At 32.6% G+C, this 21,651-nt stretch overlaps 2 protein-coding genes across 10 annotated transcripts in view; one reads left to right on the top strand and one right to left on the bottom strand.

The window, feature by feature from the left end:
• Positions 1-951: 951 nt before the first annotated feature.
• LOC111057006 lies at positions 952-7,197 on the top strand. Its single transcript, XM_022344422.2, has 4 exons — positions 952-1,124; positions 2,313-2,516; positions 3,585-3,777; positions 5,447-7,197. The coding sequence occupies exons 1-4, from the start codon at positions 1,050-1,052 to the stop codon at positions 5,776-5,778; spliced, it is 804 nt and encodes a 267-aa protein (XP_022200114.2). The 5' UTR covers positions 952-1,049; the 3' UTR covers positions 5,779-7,197.
• A 4,581-nt stretch (positions 7,198-11,778) lies between these two features.
• Positions 11,779-21,651, bottom strand: part of LOC111057005 (collagen alpha chain CG42342) — a 425,109-nt gene continuing 415,236 nt past the window's right edge. For 6 of the 9 annotated variants that reach the window (XM_039419455.1, XM_039419459.1, XM_039419456.1 and 3 more), the window contains 5 exons: positions 21,456-21,482; positions 18,621-18,656; positions 17,774-17,908; positions 15,198-15,326; positions 11,779-12,808 (listed from right to left, as the gene is read on the bottom strand). In XM_039419455.1, coding sequence (XP_039275389.1) covers positions 15,210-15,326; positions 17,774-17,908; positions 18,621-18,656; positions 21,456-21,482 — 315 coding nt within the window. In that variant the 3' untranslated portion in view covers positions 11,779-12,808; positions 15,198-15,209. The remainder of the gene's footprint in view (positions 12,809-15,197; positions 15,327-17,773; positions 17,909-18,620; positions 18,657-21,455; positions 21,483-21,651) is intronic. The other 3 variants (XR_005570340.1, XM_039419462.1, XM_039419463.1) reach the window with 3 other exon arrangements.

Below are 21,651 nucleotides of genomic sequence, written 5' to 3'. Positions count from 1 at the left end.
GGGTGATGTACATATATCAATATCAATTGTACTTTTAAAAATGAACACAAAATATCGAAATTAGTAGATTTTTGTTTCCAAATACGATAAAAATTGTACATCCCAGGGGTGATGTACATATATCATATATCAATTGTAAATATATACATCCCAGGGGTGACTGGTCCTTCTGTTCCTGTTTCGTGCTGATCTCTTCCAAAGTACGGGTGCATGCTATCATAGAGAAACAATAGCGTAAGTAGATATCCCATGGTATAGGGAATTTATGTCGCAACTTTTACTGTTATCTCAAGCCGATTACTGTCGATTATTGTCAATTTTTACTGTTTTGTTGGGACGATAGTGTATGAACGGCACAATTTGAGAGACTACCAGCATCACACAGCTGCATAGGAAAGAACTACGTGAACTATCGGCTTGGGATAACAGTAAAAGTTGCGACATAAACGCCCTATACCATGGGACATCTACTTATGCTATCGTTTCTCTATGATGCTATCCACACAATAATTCAGTAAAACAAACTGATCGAATCTTGATAATATAATGAAAAAGAAAGTAAATTTCTACACAGGACTCCAGAATGAAAAGCGGCTTCTTGGCTGGCTTGCTGTGGATTGGAACTTATCCAGGCGAAGGCTTCGAACTTGACAATGTCTCGAGTGTCGAGGCTACAAGGCCCCTTGTAGGTCAAGAACGCAAAATATGGATTCGAAAACGAAAACGGTCGCATTACGCATTCAAAACGTAACGCACCGCACCGCTCACGTTCCCTACAGTGAGATTGACAATTTAAACTGTCAGCATTACTTATGAATAACAAACCAATACATTCCATTCAATCAATGTTGACAAATCAAAATGAATCCTAAATAAGCATAGAGCTTCTCTATTGTCGGTCCACTTTCATAGTCGATGAAATCGGAATCCAATCGCCGGATATTTTCACGTGTATAGGAGGTGGGATGTCTGTTAAATACCGCCCCAACTATAGACCATCTATCATTCGTTGTGTGCTTCTCCATTAGAGCAATTGACAGCCGATCAACATGAAGTTCAAGTGTCTTTCATCAATTATTGTGCTTATTGCTGCAGTTTTGGCTGAGAGTCGAGCTTGGTCGCAGGTAAAGTAAATTAAAATATTAATATACTAATATTTCATTATATAAATATACTAATAATTATAATATAAATATTATATTATTCAAATGATTGAAGTGAAGTGAATTAAGTAAAATATTATTGAATGTATTGTTGCATTCACATTTGGAATAATTTTTTTAATTGATTGTAGATGAGAATTTTTGGATATCAATAAGCAGTGCGTAAAAATTTATAATGATTTGTGGTTGACTACAGTAATTTTTATTGCATATTTTATATAGGTCATCAATATTATAAAATATACATGGACCTTGTCTGTCAAACATAACACAAAAACAAAAATGGGATAGAATAATTCAACATAAATGTTAGGGTACAACACTACGATGTTCTTTTATAAAAGAAAAAAATCTATCGAAAATACGACTGCTTCTTCCATAATTCACAGAGTCCAGTATACTGCATCCAGTCTACTGTGAATAGAAGGGTACCGTATCCATTCAAAAGAATGATTGCTCATTTATTCCATTCAATTAAATTTACAAATTCACTGAGCTATATGATTGCACAATTGATTGATATTTTGAGAATATGGTGTAGTTATGACGTATACCGTATGCAACATTTTTTTATAATTTAATAACGGCCCTGTACCGTTAAATAACGCACTAAAATTGATAAATAAACTAGGTACAATTATTCTCTATTCAAATTTGCTGTTCAATATTAGCGAATGAAGACACTACCATTTTTTTTATTTTTTTCACGCTTTCAATATTCATTCTCATGTTCCTATATTTTTCAATATTTGATGTTGATAGTTTTGTAAACAATCAATTAAAATTTAATGTTGCATTTATATACAGCAAGATAATTATTAATATATGTTGGTGATTTTTTTATAAAACTAAACCTCAAACACCAACCCGCAAAATAAAATAGTTTTATCTAAATAGCTTTATTTAAAATGATAGGGTACCTAATCTATCTTTCAATGTATTATTCCTTTACCATACAGCATGATAATAATTATTATAGGATAGTGACTATTCAATAAAACAAAATCACAAACAACAACCCGCAAATGCTTTATTGTGTAGTTTTACTACCCAAGGACAATAATTTCAACAATTAGCTTTATTAAAATCTTCCATAGCAATAAAAGAGTTACCGTATTTATTTATAGTCTTTTTTTTTTGTCTTCTCAGGATACTTCGGCCGAGACAGCATCGGACATCCTGTTTCAAGCATACAACGAATGTCTGCAAGATGCGTCGTTCTCGTGTCTGCGCCCCAAGATCGCCTCTTTCCTGCACAAGGCTCTTGCTCAGGGCAAGATCAGGATCACACGAGACCTGGCCATCGTTCGCCGCGAGGGAGCTCCTCAAACATTCACTGCCAAACAGGATGAGGTGAGCTACGATCTACCAACTATTATTTACGATATAACTTACCGGTAGCCCATATTCAAATCAAATCGAGACATTACTCATCTTCAAACATATGAGTACGAATGAAGGTGGGCTGCGGTCTTCCGAACATAATTTATGTTCATAATAGAAGAGAGGAGTTTCTAATTTGCTGTTTGTATGCTTGTGTTTGAATTTTTATTTCTTTCAATGTAAATACTTTGTATTTATCATATGTTTGATTTATGACGATGCTGTGCATTTGCATAAATGTTTTCTGCAATAAAGAAATATTAAATCTTATATTTCTCGAATAAAATTGGTACATTTATATTTGAAAGAAGGTTCTATCTAAATTTCAACACAGTTCAAATTAAATTCTCCAGGAAGTATCCCTCCCAAGATAGGAGCCCTATTTGATGGTAAAGTCTGTTTGAGTAACTCCTCTAAAATATACTACAATAAATAAAATGAAATCAAACACATTATGAAGTTCAATTATAAGAATAGTTGTACAAGGATTTATATGCTTATTAATTGAAGAGAAGACTCAGACTTCCATTTCTTTCTGGAACACAATCATAAATCCAAACTAGAAGTTCAAAATGTTTTATTCCAAGTCAAGCGAAAAGTAGTATAAACAATACTACATTGTGAGGAGGTCTTATCCAAATATCCAATCAATAATTTATTCAATACTAAAAAATCAGAATTACTGAATTGATCATAATTTAATAATATTTGATATTATCTATTTACTTTTCAACTTAAATTCAATGTATATCACCTTATATAGATAGACCTAAACGATTTACTATATTATGTACCAATTTTGTGATGAATTAATTCATTAGTACCCTTTTAGTTTCCTCTACGCAGTCACAAAGAGAATACTAATGTCTAATAACTGTAATTCATTGATTCATTGAGAAAAACATTGATTAGTCTTAGAAGATACTTTTGATTGAAGGTGCGTATTATACTATGAGCAATATTTGTGGTAAAATACGAGTTGTATTCATTCGAATTTGATGAAATTTAAATCGAAAACCCATCACTTCTTTTCAACAGATTGCGGGAGACTCGAACAGTATGAGAATGTTGGAGGACGTGGAGGAGTTTGTGAGCACTCACGATCTGCGCATGCGCTTGCCTAGAGAATTGGTGGGAGCTCAGCTGAGCAGCTTTGTGCCGGAGTTCCTCACAAACAGCATCCCTGAGCAACTGACAATGCCCCTCGCTCCTGCTGCCCCAGTTGCTCAAGGTACAACCACACGTCACTATGTGGCTCAATCATTGCAGTCTTATATCTAAAGATAATATAAGTAATAAATTTACTTTCCAAAATGGATCTTTTTGTCAGTCAAGTGAATTCGAATTACAATTGTTGAGAATCTAGATTATTATTTGAGTTGATTCAATGACTGTGATGTTACCTCAAGATTGCAATCAGTTTTATCCAAGGAATCTAGAATAACTGACATTTATCTATCTAAAATAAGTATTCTAGATTTTTTGAATAAAACGTATTGCACTCTTGAGGTAACATCACAAGGAATCTAGAATACATGCATTCATCTAGAATATGTACGGTATTCTAGATTCCTTTGGTTTAGCTACTGTAAGATAGGAGCAATGTGTATCCAGGCCTAAATTGTAAATTACAATTTTCAGAGTCGTGGATAATAAACATTAATTTGCATTTTAATGTAATACATTCTTACGCCCTTGGCATGTTTTTCAATTTTTACTGAAATTTCCACCTTCCAATTTGATTTATCTACTTCAATAGTTATTTTATCAACAAAATTAGTCACTCATCTATCAATTTATTTTTAATATTTCAGAGTTTCAAATTATCGAGGTTCTACTGTGCATATAATTTAACCCGTACTTGATAATTAGACAAGTTTATGCACATTCTGTAAAAAATTTTATCGACAAGGATTTGATAGCGATTTGTTTCCCATTAACTACATTAAAATCCCTTCGAAATAGGTATCATTTATTTTAAAACGGAAACTATCAAGTATCAATTAATAACAAAAGTATCAAGTATCATAACCAAACTCAGTTTATTTGAAATTAATTTGATTTATAACTATAAATAATTGAGCATATTTTCAATGAAATGAGTCTTATGACTTTCAGTTGTTTGAAAATCAATTCAATTTATTCAAAGTTAATGCATTATTCATAACACATGAATTCTACCTATAATAGAATGGGTTTCAATTTATTTAAATTCAATGCAATGCATAACAATTAAATTCAACCTACATAATATAATGAGTTGTATGCCTTCTTCCAAGGCTGTTCGGTACACCTTTTCATTATTATTTAAATTGGATAATCTTTTTCAATATAATTGTTAAGATCATTCATTATAAGAGTGAGAGAAAGTGGCAACTGAAATTTTCAAGTGGTCTTAATAAGCGAGTTATGGGTTGTTGAAGTGCTAACTTTCCAGATTCCGTTTTCTTTCCAGATCATAAACAGTTTCGACTATATTATTAGAACTTCTCTTGAAAATTCAAAAAATGTATCTCCCCAAACTAAAACATTTTATTCACCATATCGTTCATAAATAAAAAGTAAATTTTTTTGTAAATTCGATAACTTGTTTATTTTGGAATCGCGAAAACCGCATATTAGAACAAAACCAATGATATACTGAATGTATTAAAAGAAAACTACAATGGAAAATTCGAAACCGTTTATGATCTGGAAAGAAAACGGAGTTAGCACTTTCAACAACCCATAAATCGCTTATTAGACCACTTAAACATTTCAGTTACCACTTTTTCTAACTCTTATAGTGATCTTAATAATTATATTGAGAAAGATTATCCAATTAAAAAAAGTGTACCGAAAAGCCTTAAACAAAACCTCTCAATAAAATGTACTGAACGTTTTTACTTTTCAATTCACAGAGAGAGGTTTCATGAAAAAAGTAGTTCTGCCCTTCCTGATTGGTCTGAAGTTCAAGGCAACCGCTCTGCTACCACTGGCCCTCGCCCTGATTGCGCTGAAGACATGGAAGGCGCTCACCCTCGGCCTGCTGTCCATTGTGCTGTCGGGCGCCATGGTCATCTTCAAGTTCGCCAAACCCAAGATTCACAACTTCCACGAGATCATCCACTACGCACACACGCCCATCCACCACCCAGTCGTCGAACATGCAAACTACGAGCACTTCCACGGCCATGCCAATGCCAGGTCGGCCGATCTTGCCTACAGGGGGTATGCGCCACAGGAAGAATAAATCTACTTCTCACAACTTTGACTGCTGACTGGGTTTAGACTACATCGTAGTCTAAGAGAATTTCTTTGGGTGTGATCACATTGACTGAGTTTGGGCTGCATCTTACAACTTTGACAGCTGACTGAGTTCAGACGGGTTGATAGAATTGGCTATAGTGAGGTCCACGTTATAATGGCAGTGGATAAATATAGAAGAGCAGCGTTGCTTGTTCTCTGCCTTAATTAATATTTCCATATTGTCAAAAACATATTTGTCATCTTTATGCAGCTAAAAAAGGATAGAACCACCTATTTTGTGGAATGATAGACAAGGATAGCAACATCAAAGTTGATCAAATACTGCCATTATAACGTGGACCGCACTATAACTCGGAATTCGCTGACTCGCCATATGAATCAATATCATGTGATCAGAGCAGTTTTTATTCATAAGGCAGTTTAACATGGAGTCAGCGAATTTCGAGTTAGCCAATTTTATAAACCCGTTTAGACTACTAGGCTATATCCGTAGTTTACGAGAATTCTTTAGGGTGTGATCACATTGATCATATGTGGAAGTACAAGCTTGCATGACCGAGCGTGCAGATGAGAAACAAAATCTGGGAAAAGTAATGGGAACACTCACACTGAAAACTGCTAGTTGCGTTCAGTGTGAGCAGCTACATGTAAGTCACAACGTGTTCCAATGGCACTTTTCAAATTTTGTTTTTCAGCTCATGCATGATTCGATGTGCACTTGCAAATATCCGCATTCAATGTGATCACATCCTTATGCTGTCACTACATCTCACAACTTTGATTGATGACTGAGTTTGAGCTACATCCCACAATTCTGACTGCTACCTGACTTGATTTCATTTGTACGTCATGTGCAATAATTCTTTTACCTACTACGAATTACTGTAAATCATGACAATAATTCAGATAAATCTATTTTAAATTCAAATTCTACTAACACAAATCTTCTTCCCTATCGAACTTGACAGAAACAGGTGATATTAAACGCCCCTAACTATCCCCACGGGTTTTTCTATTCTATTCTAATTTGCGCTCTGCTCTGTCTTCTATATATTTTTATTTCCCTATATCTCTTTCAAACTCCTATTTATATAATCTTAACTACGATTGATTATATATTTTGACAAATACTCTTTGTCTTTTCCAAACTTATTTTGACAAATACTCTTTGTCTCTTCCAAACTTATTTCCACTATCTTCAGTTCTGTACCTAACATTTCAATTCATGTAATTTTTCACCACTCTCTTCAACTGTCTATTTATTCAACTTTTTTATAGTTATTTTAATGGAGGTTCAATAACTTGAAAATATGAATGTGTGAAATCAATAAATAAGTGTTTTATCAATTACTTCAGCCCTGCTTTTCTAAGAATTTACGCTCTGCTATTCAGAAAAAGTATATTATTGGTTTATCTCTTTCCTGTATAGGGCTACTTGTAATATAAAAATAAAAAAAAATAAAATCCTAGTACCCTTTTAAAATACTTTATCACAACCTTGTGATAAAATATTTTAAAAAAGGGTACTAAGATTTTTATTTTCTTTATATTTATATATTATTGGTTTCTATAGTAGTGTTCACATTTTGACAGAATAAAAATGTGTGAACACTCTCATAAGAACCAATGGTATTCGTTTTCTGCTGTGCAGGACAGAACTTCAATGGAAAGTATGGCTTGAGGTATCTTTTTTCACTATGGTATCTACTTATTTGTTTTGATATTACCATCTATTCAATACCACTTCTACCGATTGTACCTTTCTTAATGCTTGCTCTCTCTAGCCTATAATTATTCTTCATGCTCTTAATCTCTATCCTCTTACTCATTTCAAAGAGCTATCATTTCTAGGGGTTTGTCGTAATTTCTTCCGATAATACTAAAGTGCTCAATGTGCAGGTTTCGAAAACTTCATTCTTTTCCTAAACGAAAATATTATTCCAATCACCTCTCGACAATGACTCGACTTGAAACGAATTTTATGTTATTTATTTGTATTAGAAGTGAATAAATTATTTATTTTTACCACTTTGTTGATTTTTGTGTATCACCTCAATAGTCATGTTGATGATTAGATGAATGAAATGAATTAAATATTTGTGTTGGTTTGTATATTTTTATCCATCACTCAGTTAATTGAGACTTCATAAGTTAAACTTCAATTGAAGTTCAGAAGTACACAACATGTACCTAGAAAAGTTATTTGAAATAATATTGTATTTTCAGGATAATAAATTCAAAGCATTTTCTTTATAATCCAATGAACAAAGCTTTGATGATGCTGTAACCTTTATTATCAGCAATCACAGTTTGAAAACCAAATTCAAGTAACCAAATTCTATATAGTTTGGCGGTTTTGCACACAAGTTACACATATATGTAGCTTTTCACTTTTTAAAACGTTTAATATAAAAACTAACTTGAATATAAATAAACAATATAAACTTTGACTTGGCGCTTAAAATTATTTTTTGGGGAAATTCAAGTTGCGTAGTTGAGGTGTTCAGAATGCAGAAGTGGGCATTGAGAGTGATAATGGGAGAATCAATTCGAACAAGTTGTCGCCCCCTTTTCAAAAAACTTCAAATTCTCCCATTCCCAAGCCTATATATTTTCGAAACAATTTGCTTCATTAAGAAAAATATACATGAATTTAATATAGGCGGAACATTCCATCAATACCCAACAAGATATAGGAAGAACCTAAGAGACGACACACACCAGACAACCATGTATGAGCGAGGTGTTAGGAGTTCTGGTATTCGTTTGTATAATTTATTGCCAGCTCATATAAAAGAAATGACTGGTACAAAATTCAGAGATCAATTAAAGAAGGAGCTGCTGTCCATATGCGCGTACTCAAATGAAGAGTTCAGAAAGTACTACGAGCGTCAAAATGGGGTTTAGAGAGAATAGAAAAAAATGTATTGACTTTTCATGTACCTGTTTATGTTCTGAACTACGTGCGTCGAGATAAGGTTTGGAGAGAAAAAAAATATATTGACTTATCATTTATGTATTTATGTTCTGTATTTTATTGACTTACGACATTGACAAGTCCACACACCCCTTTTATAGAAGGTCAGTGGATGAAATAATAATAATAATAAATAAATAAATAAAAATTGACACAACTTCACGGTCACACAAGCTTACATTTTTCAAAGTTTTTGATACGGGCATAGGCTACTACCTTCGTAAACAAGAGGTACCTAGTTTACGTAGGTAGTGCATATACCCGGTTTGGGTCGATGTCAAACGAGGCAAACGACAGAAGAGACCAGCGACAGTCGAGACCAGCGACGGTAGACACCGGCGACATTCGAGGCCAGCGACGGTAGAGGACTCCTGAAAAAGTGGCCTCAAATGTCGCCTGCGTTAGGCGACAGTTGAGGCCACTCTAATTTCTGTACACTCCCGACAGTCGAGACCTGCGACGGCAGAGGACTCCTGAAAAAGAGGCCTCAAATGTCGCCTGCGTTAGGCGACAGTTGAGGCCTCTCTAATTTCTGTACACTCCCGACAGTCGAGACCTGCGACCGTAGAGGACTCCTGAAAAAGAGGCCCCAACTGTCGCCTGCGCTAGGCTCTCCAGAATGGTAGACAGCATCAAAAGAATATTATCATTTAACTTGTATGGATTTACCAGCAATTGAATAATATCCCATTATTCCTTCCATATTATGAATAAGATAGATCAAGAAAATGTAAAATGTGAATGTGTGAAGTTGATAAAAGTTATTGATTTGTAACAGGATATTGATTCGTAGAATAATATCCTACATCTATCATGAACTGAGAATTTGACATCAAAGTATCAAAAAGGTATTTACGAGTTTGAAAATTTAGTTTTTTATGATGAAGCAACTAAGGTTTATTTACAGTTGTAAAGTTGCAATACTATTATACATTGAGCTTTTCTCATAAAAACTAAATTGTTCATTTATTTCATTAACGATGTTGCTTATGGAATTAATCACATGATTACTTTCATATGATGATAACATCATATGTATAAGTTATAATATAAGTTATAATCTTTAAAAAATGTATTTTGTCTGGAATCGCAGTAGGATGTGTCCTCAACTGTCGCCTGCTGCAAGCGAGTCTCTAATTTTTGTACAGGCCCGACAGTCGAGACCAGCGACATTCAAGGCCAGCGACGGTAGAGGACTCCTGAAAAAGAGGCCTCAAATGTTGCCTGCGTTAGGCGACAGTTGAGGCCACTCTAATTTTTGTACAGCTCCGACAGTCGAGACCTACGACGGGAGAGGACTCCTGAAAAAGTGGCCTCAAATGTCGCCTGCGTTAGGCGACAGTTGAGGCCACTCTAATTTTCGTACACTCCCGACAGTCGAGGCCTACGACCGTAGAGGACTGTAAAACAGTCCTCTACGGTCGTAGGCCTCGAATGTCGTCGGTCTCGACTGTCGCCCCCCCCCCCCCCCGGTTTCACCAATCCCGGTCCAGACATTCAAAATGATCAAGGCGGGTACGATTTACAAAAAGTATGCACTGGAATATTATCGATAGTAGCTGTCACTATAGAAATCATATTTATGTTCCAGTGCACTCGTTGTAAAGCGAAACTGATTTGACCATATTCATGTCGAGACCGAGCTTGGTGAAACCGGATTACTATTTATCAAACCAATAATTATCATCGTTATTAAGCTGAGCCAGAGAAAACTAATATAATTGTATATTAAACTGAGAAACTGCTATATTTGTATTCTGTGGCTGAGCCAATCTTCATGACGTTCGAATAGGGAAGAATTCATCCAAGATTATTGATACTTTTATAACAAATATTTATTTTTACATTGTTTTCCAGTAATTTTTTTACAAAATATTCAATTTGACTAATAGTTATTATCATTAGAAAGATACAACATACACACTTCTGACATTAGAATGAGAATAGAAATATGATAGAACAATCATAGATTCATAATTAATTATAACTGAAGAAATTGCTTTGGTTCATGTTACAAATAATGCAGAATAAAAAAATTATCAACTAAAATTGATAACTTCAATTATAATTGAATCATTCATTTATCTGGAATAAAAAGAAGAACAGAGCTTTATTTAATAATAATATTATCATTATTCTATTCACTTGAAAGCCACGTCTACTACAAGAATAGTTCAACTAAATTATTTATATTAATTTTTTGTCAGCTACATATAGAACTATGAAAACTACTTTTAGTAGTATACTCTGATTTTTGATAGATTCAGGGAGATCTAAATTAGAATCAATAAAAATATTCACGTCAATTCAATTGACTCGAATATATTATAATCAGCTTTAATCTTGAATATCAATTATTGAAACACTCACGGTTACATTTGTTGATATCTGTTAATATTCATATTCAATTGTTCATTCTCTAGATTGAATAGAAAGAATTGTAAACTTCCTCCAAATTCATTTAATTTAAATTTATTCAGTGACACAGATGAGATATAGACACAGATAAGATATTCGTGTCTTTGTGTCAAGATTATTTTTTTTGAATCTATTTCTATGATTCTATGCTACATTATTGACAAACGAACTAAGTAGTCTAAAATTATTGTAGGAGAGGAACACAACAGTTATAGTTAAAAATAACTATCAATACTTCTACACTGTCAATAGGATTAAACTGTACATATTGTAAATTATTGTACCTATGTGATACACAATCTTCCGAAGTACTATCATCAGTTTTGACAGAACCAAAATTCGAAAAAACCTTACAATAATTCAAAGCTATTTAGGAGCAATATGTTCTCTACCCTAATATAGTGGAATAGATCAAAGAAAGAGAGAAAAAATTGAAAAACTGGTCTGATCAAGATTAAAAATAAAAGAGATAAATTTCCTGTTCTTAAATATTGATTTTGATGGAATGCACAATGAGAAAATAGAAAATAAATGCCTTTATTGGAAATTCTAGAGCAAATAAACTAACGATAATAAGAATTTAATAAATACTTGCTAGTAATTATGAAGGATCATAGAAAAACGAAATGTGGTACACATTTCAACTCTTATTTCATTTCAAGAGTTCTCTAATTCTCAATTACAAGGAAAACAAGCATTATCTAGAAAATGTACAATTTAGTATACTAAAATACTAAATACTTCAGTAATAATTTGAGATTGAAATAATCCATTGTGAATGGTATCAGATTTGAAAATTCATAGCTATCCTATTTCAAATGTATAGACTGTCCATTTTTTCACAACTACTGAGTTACAGGAGGCTCTACATGGATTCGATGGATCTGTATCTCTCTAGACTCTAGAGGATTCAAGATGGTCATTCATCATAAATCATGTTACTTCATGTGATGAATAATTTCTATTCTGATGGAAATTTTACACAGTTTTTTCTTGGATTTCTTGTTTTCCATCAAGTTGAATGACAGAGAGACCAAGTCCTGAATACGCCCAATAAACGGGGATTCTCCTATTTCTTTGCATTATGAGCAGATGTAAAGTCTACCCTACAGATGTAAATTATTTTTTATATAAACATTGATTTCAAGTCAATGTTCACCCTTCAAGAAGCACTATTCTTAAACAAAACTCAAATCCGGTAACTTTCATAAACTTGAGAACATTTATAAAAAAAACTCAGACATAGAAACAACCAATAAGTTAGTATCTACAAATATTGTAATCGGAAACTACATAGCATTTCGTTTAACAAAATTTGTCAGTTGGTTGAAAGAAGGCTTAAAAATTAATTATTACCAAGTAATTGTACTGTATCTCTTATTATTGTTCGTGATACACTGTCAGCCTATGTACAGTAGTAGACTTGGGGTCATGTCACGCTCTGAGGACGTTGTTTTGGGTTCGGATGTCCCATAATATCACCCACTGCTGTCTGTCACGTCGGGAGTTGACTCTGTGCACTATTCATGCAGATATCACATCATTTCACTCAGTCATACACTTACAAATACTGTTTCCACGCACTCCGTTGTATCCTGTACATTCAGTCACCTGACCACTGTGAAACAAACATCAATCTAAATCAGTAATCAGGAAACTGTTTATTGCCAAAATAACAATGTGAATAATTAAAAATTGGATTTGATATAACTATTTGTGATATTTATTATATGAATTCTGATAAATGTAGTCTACCAAATCTTTACAAATCACGTACCGTAATTTTGAAATAAATTAAAATTAAATATTATGAGCAGATAATAGAACCCACAGTAGGTTACAACCAAGCAGGTCACTTCTTGCAATAAAACAATAATAATGTATAACGAGGAAATCAGAATACATTGGCAATTCGAAACGGCAACAATTGGTATTCTAATCACTTTGCAATATGGAGTCTTAATTTTGGAGTTTAGACACGGTAGGTAGACTTGGAAATATATTTGGAACGGGCTATGCATTTGAACGGAGTTTTGCACAGATAAAACTATTCAAATACTACCATTCAAGTATTCTTGCTACAAGGTTTTGTTTCATTCAATAATTATTATTGAGATCAGGATAAATCTCTTGAATATGAACTAGCGAATAAGCATGAAAATGGAATTAAGAATGTACAAAATGATGAATGAGAAAATATTTACAACAATTTTTGATAAATTAACAGTATAAAGTGCAATAACAAATCATTGAATTTACTAATCTATCATTACACCTCAACCAAATTTATTGTCTTCTAGTCTCTGTACAATACATAGAAAATTCGAAGAGTTTCACTGGTGATGGTAATACAATTAATTGTACATTATTTTTATGTTTGTTATTTGAAAATACTAGACCTTCATTTAGAATGAAATCTGTGACCTACGTATTACTGTACACTACAGTGAACATGCAGTATAAACTACATCAGCTATACCACGATTATTGACATTGAAGAAATGAGTTGACATTTACACATAATCTAAACCGGTAATTTACTTTTCAAACATAACATCTGGTATAGCTCTATCTCTACCCCAGAATATAAATAATCATAGATAGACTGAGATGAAACATGGCTTTTCGTTCTCGTAATTTTGAGATGGCTAGCTATCTCCAAGTTTAATATTTCTACAATTGTTGAGTTCATTCAGTAGGCTAATCTCAATAGAATAAAGTGAGGTATTAGGTACATATGATATATCGAAACTTTCAGAAAGGCAACCCTTTGACGATAGCTATCTCTTTCTCCTCTTAAAATTTTCATCGTCCATTTAAAATGATATTCATAAATAATTTATTATTAAAAAATTAAATGATTATTCATATCTATCTATTTATTATCTATAATAATTGTAAACTAGCTGGCCCGGCGAACTTCGTACCGCCAAATAGTTGATGCATCTCATGACAAACTTTAGCTAGATACACACCTGAGGAGGCGCGATGCATCCAGGTGCTTCTTGCTTATTGTTTTGAATGGGAGAACTCACACACACTGAATCGGGCATGGCGTGGAACGGTGTGATAAGGCAATCTCCTTAAGATCAACACTGTATTACCAAGCCGCGCCTCCTCAGGTGTGCTTAGCCTTAGCTTAATCTGATACATCACTATATTTTTATGAAAATTATACAATAATCAATATTTACATTTATATCTCAATATGGGCTTCATTTGTGCTTAGTTATATATTTATTTTGTAATAATTTACTAAAAATCAATTAATTCTAAACATCGAAGACAGCACAATTATTCGAAACAGAGCAATGTCTTTAGAGCATGTAAGTCTTTAACCTGAGGCCGCACTGCTGGATGGTTAAACACAACAGTCATTTTGTTTTTAGTCGGGGCGTTTAGAATAAAGTACATGGGCGGTTATGGAGCAGCACACACTCTTGTCTACTATCTACCGACAGCTGTTGGATGACGCAATGATTATAACAGCTGATTTTTATTTCTGTGTGTGGCCAGCTCACAAATCTTCTCCCATAAGGATTACATGTAAACTTTGAAGGACTGTAGGAAAGAGTCCTGAAGTTGGATTATAAATTTGATAGGCCATAAACCTGGTCCTGAACATAACGAACACATCTAAAAAAATCATCAAATTCGGTGCACACATAAAAAAGTTATTGAATGTCAAAATTTGAGGCTCGATTTTTATTTATATAGATTTTCAATCATGTACAGTTACAACATTTTTAGAAAGGCAACCCTATTGACCAAACCTATATCTTCATTCTTCTTGAGCATGCAATGTTGTATTTTATTCTGAATAGAAATATTCACTTTTTCTTACAGGGCTACTACAATTGGATAAAAATCCTCTACAATGAGATAAAAATCCTCTCTACAATGAGATAAAAATCCTCATGAGTTGTGTGTTGATAACACATGTAAAAGGTAGTTGAGGATTATTATTCAATTTGGATAAACATTCTATTCCAAGTCTAGCAGCCTACCTGGGTTCTGTCTCAGCTTTGGTAATTGTTATTTGTGTAATCGTCCTCATACTCTTCATCACCCCCCTCGTCATAGTCGTCCGGGGTGACCGGTGACAAGGTGGTCGTCGTGCTATGCTCAGAAAGCTCCTAGTAACAAAACCAACAACATGCAACATGCTGTTAATCGGCATATACCTATTTACAGTGTGTACATTGTGCTAGCTACTAAAGTCGCCATCGCCATCATCAATGAATGACTATATTAATGAATGATGATCAATGAATTTTCAACTGTTGAATCAATTATTATTATTATTAGCGTATGGCTTTGGATGGTGGGGAGACCCAAGGGTAGTTCCACCACACCGTATGTAATCCAAAGTTCCCTAATGGGAAACCGGACACTAAGGTTATAGTGAGCATAATACTTTAAATTTACACTTTTCACTTCGGAATAAAGTTCATTTTGATGTTAAAAAGTCCAAACATATACAAAACCGAAACAAAACACAAAACCACTAAGCCAAATTTAGAAAATATTAAATTTAGACAATAAATTTAGAGCCGAATCAATTGATTATCCATGTTCAATAATTATTGATAAATTATCATCAAAGATTATTGTAATGTATTGATCAGCATTCGAACAATTGCAATACCATATTCATTTCAATTTTATTTAATCTGAATTTTTTCAATCGGTAAGTAAAAAACTCATAAAAGTTGGAAAAATGACTGCATGTCAGTAGTATTTCTAGTACACAAATAATGATTCATTGATGATGGTGATATATGTACTAATGTGTATAATCCAATTCTATAGTGTTGTTTATTTATAAGATTATATATATATTTGTTTCGGTGTATATTTCAACTGTCTTCTAAATTCTAAGTGATAAAGTACTGAACATCAGTGAACGAGATTTCGGTGAGAGAGACTCATCTTCACAGAGAAGGTAAAGTCTGAAGAAGGTTGAAAGATGCTTCTATACAGATTGTGAAAATTTTAGAGTTTTGAAGGATATTATGCTCTAAATATTCTATTATGAAGGGGTTTGTGGTGGTACACTACTCAATAATGTCGCATTCTATTCATGCTTATAGAAGAATACGAATGCAACTTGATTAAATAATAGTAGTCTGTAAAAGAATAACTTGTGTCGTTCATTACTAATAAAGTTGGTAACTCTGACATTAGTCATTACGTCATTAGTATTACAATAAACCACTCGAAGTCAATAAAGATGATAGAATAAGTTGGGTTAAATAAATTTCTCAGGCTCATATTAATGAAAACTTTCGACCGTACTCGTATCACAAAAAGGTTGAATTAATGAAAGGTTGATTCTTATTGAAAATGGAAGAGAAGTTCATAACATAGCATTCTATGTTATTCAGTTTTTTGATGATGAATAATAGGCATTAGAAAATCTAATAACTTCAGGATAGTGAGTTTACGGCTCATGGAATGTAGGCCTACACAACCTGAATTTGCAACGTGTTTTTGAAGTTATTATTTGAGCTTGAGAGTAAAAAATGTTTCAATTTAACACACTATTATTGTGGGTAACAGAACAAGTACGTTAATGATAGTGCAAAGTGAAAATTTGTTAAAAATGACGTCACAATACAAAACTCACTGTAAACCAGACACTTTGTTAGTATTACAACAATGAATGATAAATTGACATTTGATAATGAGAAGGTAACTACGCCATAAATTATAATATGTTACATTTGGCACAGAAGCATCCTATGAAATTATGAAAGATTAGTTAATTCTACTGGATGTGTCTAAAATAAAAAGTGAATATCCACACTAAAATAAGAGTTATTGTTAGTTTTGAATGAAATTTGTGCACAGTTTTCTTTTCCACTAATGTCTAACATAGGCTTCTATGATTTTGAGGGAAAGTGGTATGTCGTAGAGAGATAGAGAAAGTCACAGGAAACATTGAATTCCAAATTATATGAAGATGATTTGTAGGTGTAACGGTGTAACGTATCTTTGGAAACACAATTTGGAATTGAATGATTTTAATCGGATGAGTGCACATTATTCTGGAGGGGAAAACTGGCATAACACAGTTGACAAGGAATTTTGCTAATAATTATCATGAAAATCCCCCCCCCCTGCTTCTATCAAAAATACAATTCTAATCTACATTATATAGTAACAAATTCGTTGTTTCCAGCGAGCTTATATTTTCCATCACTCTACTATTGTCAAAGTTTTCTCAACTCATTCAGCCTAATATATCACAAATTTTAAAATTGAAAATCAATATTCGTATTTTTGTAGTTGAGGAACCGAACCCATTAAGCGAAGGTCCCACTCCGTTGATAATATTACGATTTATACATGTTATAGTTACGACTGTTATAAATTTCATCAGCCAGGATCGTCAATCAACGGATTTCTGAACAGAATTTTGATACTAAAATACGCCTACATTAGAATTATCTTAAAGACCTGGACAGTAAATTCTACTCTCATTGATTAGTAGTATCTAGTTTGTACAGTTGAATTATTGGAAATTGGAATAAATATGGAATGAATGAGTGAGATGGAATAGAATAATTGAGATAGGAACCTTGGGAGGTCTCCATCCACATCCTGGGAGGGGGAGGCCGTCAGGTCCAATGGGACAGGGGGCGTCCAGGCCGGGGACCCCCTGCTCCCCCTTGTCTCCCTTGTCCCCTTTTCTGCCTCGTTTGCCGATTGGTCCCTGAAAAATCAAGACAAAATTAATGACAAAAATAATTGATACATCTATGCTAATAACTGAATAATTAATACATGGTTACCTGCAAAATAAAACAAAATACATTCATCGATAGACGTTTCAACTTGTAAATGCTCGTAAATATTTGCAATGAATGTGCTGATCAATTATTCGAGAATTGATTGATATATTTCCTATTTATTTATGAGTAGAGTTCATAAATAGGTTTTTCACAGTCACTAGCACAATTTTCTTTGATTACACGACCGGTTTTGGACAATCCAGCCATTATCAAATTCAAATTTCTAGTTTTTTTATTTCTGGACTGAAAAGTGGACTCAAATCAATTCAAGTGGAAGACATAACCCATCATCTTTATTCATTCATAACTCTACCTTCATTTTATTATCATTCATCCCATCATCATCACCTAGGCTTAAAATACTTCTAGGAAGTCGCCTTTGTAAAATAATGAATGAATGAATATCATGAGTCAAAAATGGTTTGAACTTATTTCTAGAAATCATAACTTTTGATGTATAACTGACTTCTATTCGTGGATATTGACTTCTATAACTAGTATGATAGAAGTTATAGAAGTTAATATCCTTACGTCAAAAAGTTGAAAGAATTAGGTTAACCATGCTAATCATAGTTCCAAGTTATTCTCAATTATTTTGAATTTTATTTGATTATTCCATAGAGGAATACTTACAGGTTCACCTTTCAATCCCTTTTCACCTTTTGGACCCTGAAAAATGAAGAAAAATAAACTATGACAATAACCAAAAATAACTTTCCTGTATGAGTCTTAAACTAAGCAGAATTTAATCAGTAATTTAAAGTATGAAAGTAGAACATCTTAATTACTGTAAGAAAGGAGAATTTCAAGTTTTTTTAGTTTTTCAATTTGAATTTGGAATAATACAGTACGCTATAAAGTTCAAATGTTTGTATTTTTTCATTTGCATAAGAACTATTGTTTATTCATTATTTTTCCAAAGAAATTATTGATTGCTGAAATGGGTTCAGCAATTTATGGGAAATGGGTTCATTCATACCATATGGGTAGCCAGAAATGGGTTCATCTATTTTCATATACACATAATTATGTGTATCACTTATCACTTATATGAGTTCCATCACTTGATTAATTTTATTGTCTCAGAAGTATATCTATTTGAAAAGTGGGAATTGAGAGGAGAATATAACAGTTATAGATTTGTATGAGTCCTATTTGTTGTAGCCTATAAAGAATGTAGTATACAACATTCAATGCTTATAATTATGTAGCTGTGTTATTTCTTGCTTGTTGTGAATCGGAGAACCCCTGAAAAAAGAAATATTATATCTGTTCTGATATCTAGGCTTATCAACTATTCAAATGTAATCGTCAAAGTAGAATTGGAACTGAATGAAAATTGTGGATCAATTTTGCAAATGATTGCAAAACTCAAAAACTGATTCAATCCAAATTTATTCTTTACAACAAATTAGATGCAGATAAAACTCTATGATGAATAGAGTGAGACTTGAAATAACTCTGATAGCATTGAACTAAGACTGTAGTGTGATAACAAAATACCACCAATTTCCTACCAAAAGAACTTGTTTTGAAAAATAATATTAACAACTGAAGTCTCATTATAGCAGAGTGATTCAAAATAAGTGTATGTTAAAAACTGCTGAAACTGTTCTCATTGATTTGGAAATACAGGTATGATCCTGAAATAAATTTAACTTACAATGATAATATCACAAATACTGAATTATTGTGAATGTATGTGAGTTACAACACATTACCAGGCTTTGAGGTTATTTTTGTGCTTTTTAGTGACATCGCTCCCAATACATTCACTCATATGCAAAGCAAAATACTTCCTAGCATTTGCCTCATACTCAGAACTCATGCAAAATCAAGACAGCCCCTTCAAAACTTACAAATTTAAAATATAGGTAATATAATTTATTCATCCAATATAAAATTAATCACAAATTTGGGGGAAAATTCCATTCATACGAGAAACTTTCAATAATATGAATGAATTTTTCCATTATTCGCGAGAATAGTATACTATTCTTTGAGTGAATTAAAAATACAGATTTCAATATTTTTATAGTTACATACTTAATCAGGAACGCAATAAGCTTTAACAACTATTTATTTACGGTACATGCATAATTTTTCAAATAACTCAAATCATAATGCTCTACTTACAATTATAATAATGTTTCCTTTTTCATTTCCAATGAGAAAATGCTTGATGACTTTCAATGTAGAATATATTGCAAATTTGCAAGAATATTACGAGTGCTTCAATCAATTCGAGTCCTCCTTTTTGAGAGATGCAGTTACAATAGCTTCTTATACATTTCAGAGAACAATCTTCGTTTTTTCTTTTGAACTGTCAAGTTGAGAGGTATCTATTTTATCTCCGACAAACGTTAGAGAGAGATGGACAGTTGATAAAATATCAAGTAATGGAGGATAGGTACTGAATTAAAATATCAATGACACAAAATGGAAGGAAATTTGATTTTTTAATAATCACGAAGAAAATTTCTGCAGTTTTATAAACTGAAATAATAACCGTCTAGTGTTCATCAAATCTTTATACATGCATAAAAATTATTAATAAAGGTAGTTATGAATATATTTGATGATAGGAATCATTCAAACGAATAAACTTGAAAATTTTACCATATATAGTGAAATAATGTCACGAAGATGAATCCAATTCCAATAAAACAAATAATTGAATATAAATATTGCCTCATTGAAACTATCGATAATAACTGAAAATTGAATACGCATTTCCAGTCCTTATTAAAAAAATTATATTCTGTTGGAATTATACTTTATTTCATAATTTGATTAAGGTAAATATAATAATTACACAATAGCATAACATGCAGGAAATCAAACACGATATGAGGAATACCATAGCCACCTCTAAAACAGGTATTAGAGGTGGCTATGGGAATACATGATTCATTGAAAGAATAAATCCTCTACAACTAAACTTCGCAACTTTTGCGTTGTTTGGCGACTTGAATTGACTAATAAAACATACAATTTTGAAGTGTGGATGACAATGCAGTGGACAATGGATTACTTCTGCAGTGGACTAAAAAAATGCCAGATCCAATTTTAAATTTCTTTTCGGGACATTGAATAATTTTCAGGGTCGTAAATGAGAGAAAAAATATTACTAAAGAATTATTGGGAGCAAAAAAAATTCATTTTTTCTTTACATGATCTTATAATTCAAGATTTTTATAATTATTATATTTTTATCAGGCTGAAAATTAAGTAGTATGAATAGGATGAAAGCGGGAGCTACTTTTTTTTGTTTTTTTAAAGGAATGATACCATAAAATAAAAAATGAAATGAACCAATTCATTGAAAGATTTAAAACCCCATTCAATTTGTGAATATCACAATGAAGTAATCAATTTCTATATGGATATTGTGAACTGTTTCATGCAAAATGAAGTGGATATACAAACCAAACCGAGACAAAATTATGTATAGAATACTCATAGTACCTCTGTACCTGGAATCCCGTCTGTGCCCTGTAAGAAAAAAACCTATTCAGAACTCTGGAGAGAACATTCAAAACTCTAACTGAACAAATTGTCCCAATTAATTTGCTCGATGTAAGAGTTTTGCCACAATCTATCATGAACATTCAATCTATTCATTATTGAATGTTATTTTCTTAAATCTAACATGTAAAATTGC

The sequence above is a fragment of the Nilaparvata lugens genome, chromosome 1 (genome assembly GCF_014356525.2).
Source record: "Nilaparvata lugens isolate BPH chromosome 1, ASM1435652v1, whole genome shotgun sequence".
Classification (NCBI taxonomy): Eukaryota; Metazoa; Arthropoda; class Insecta; order Hemiptera; family Delphacidae; genus Nilaparvata; species Nilaparvata lugens.
This window is presented reverse-complemented; position numbering and strand designations above follow the sequence as displayed.

Excerpts from the sequence above, each read along its gene's own strand:
- LOC111057006 (XM_022344422.2), top strand. The coding sequence starts at position 1,050 with ATGAAGTTCAAGTGTCTTTCATCAATTATTGTGCTTATTGCTGCAGTT. Across the intron at positions 1,125-2,312 it reads AGAGTCGAGCTTGGTCGCAG|GATACTTCGGCCGAGACAGC; the intron begins GTAAAGTAAATT and ends TTGTCTTCTCAG. Across the intron at positions 3,778-5,446 it reads TGCTGCCCCAGTTGCTCAAG|AGAGAGGTTTCATGAAAAAA; the intron begins GTACAACCACAC and ends TTCAATTCACAG.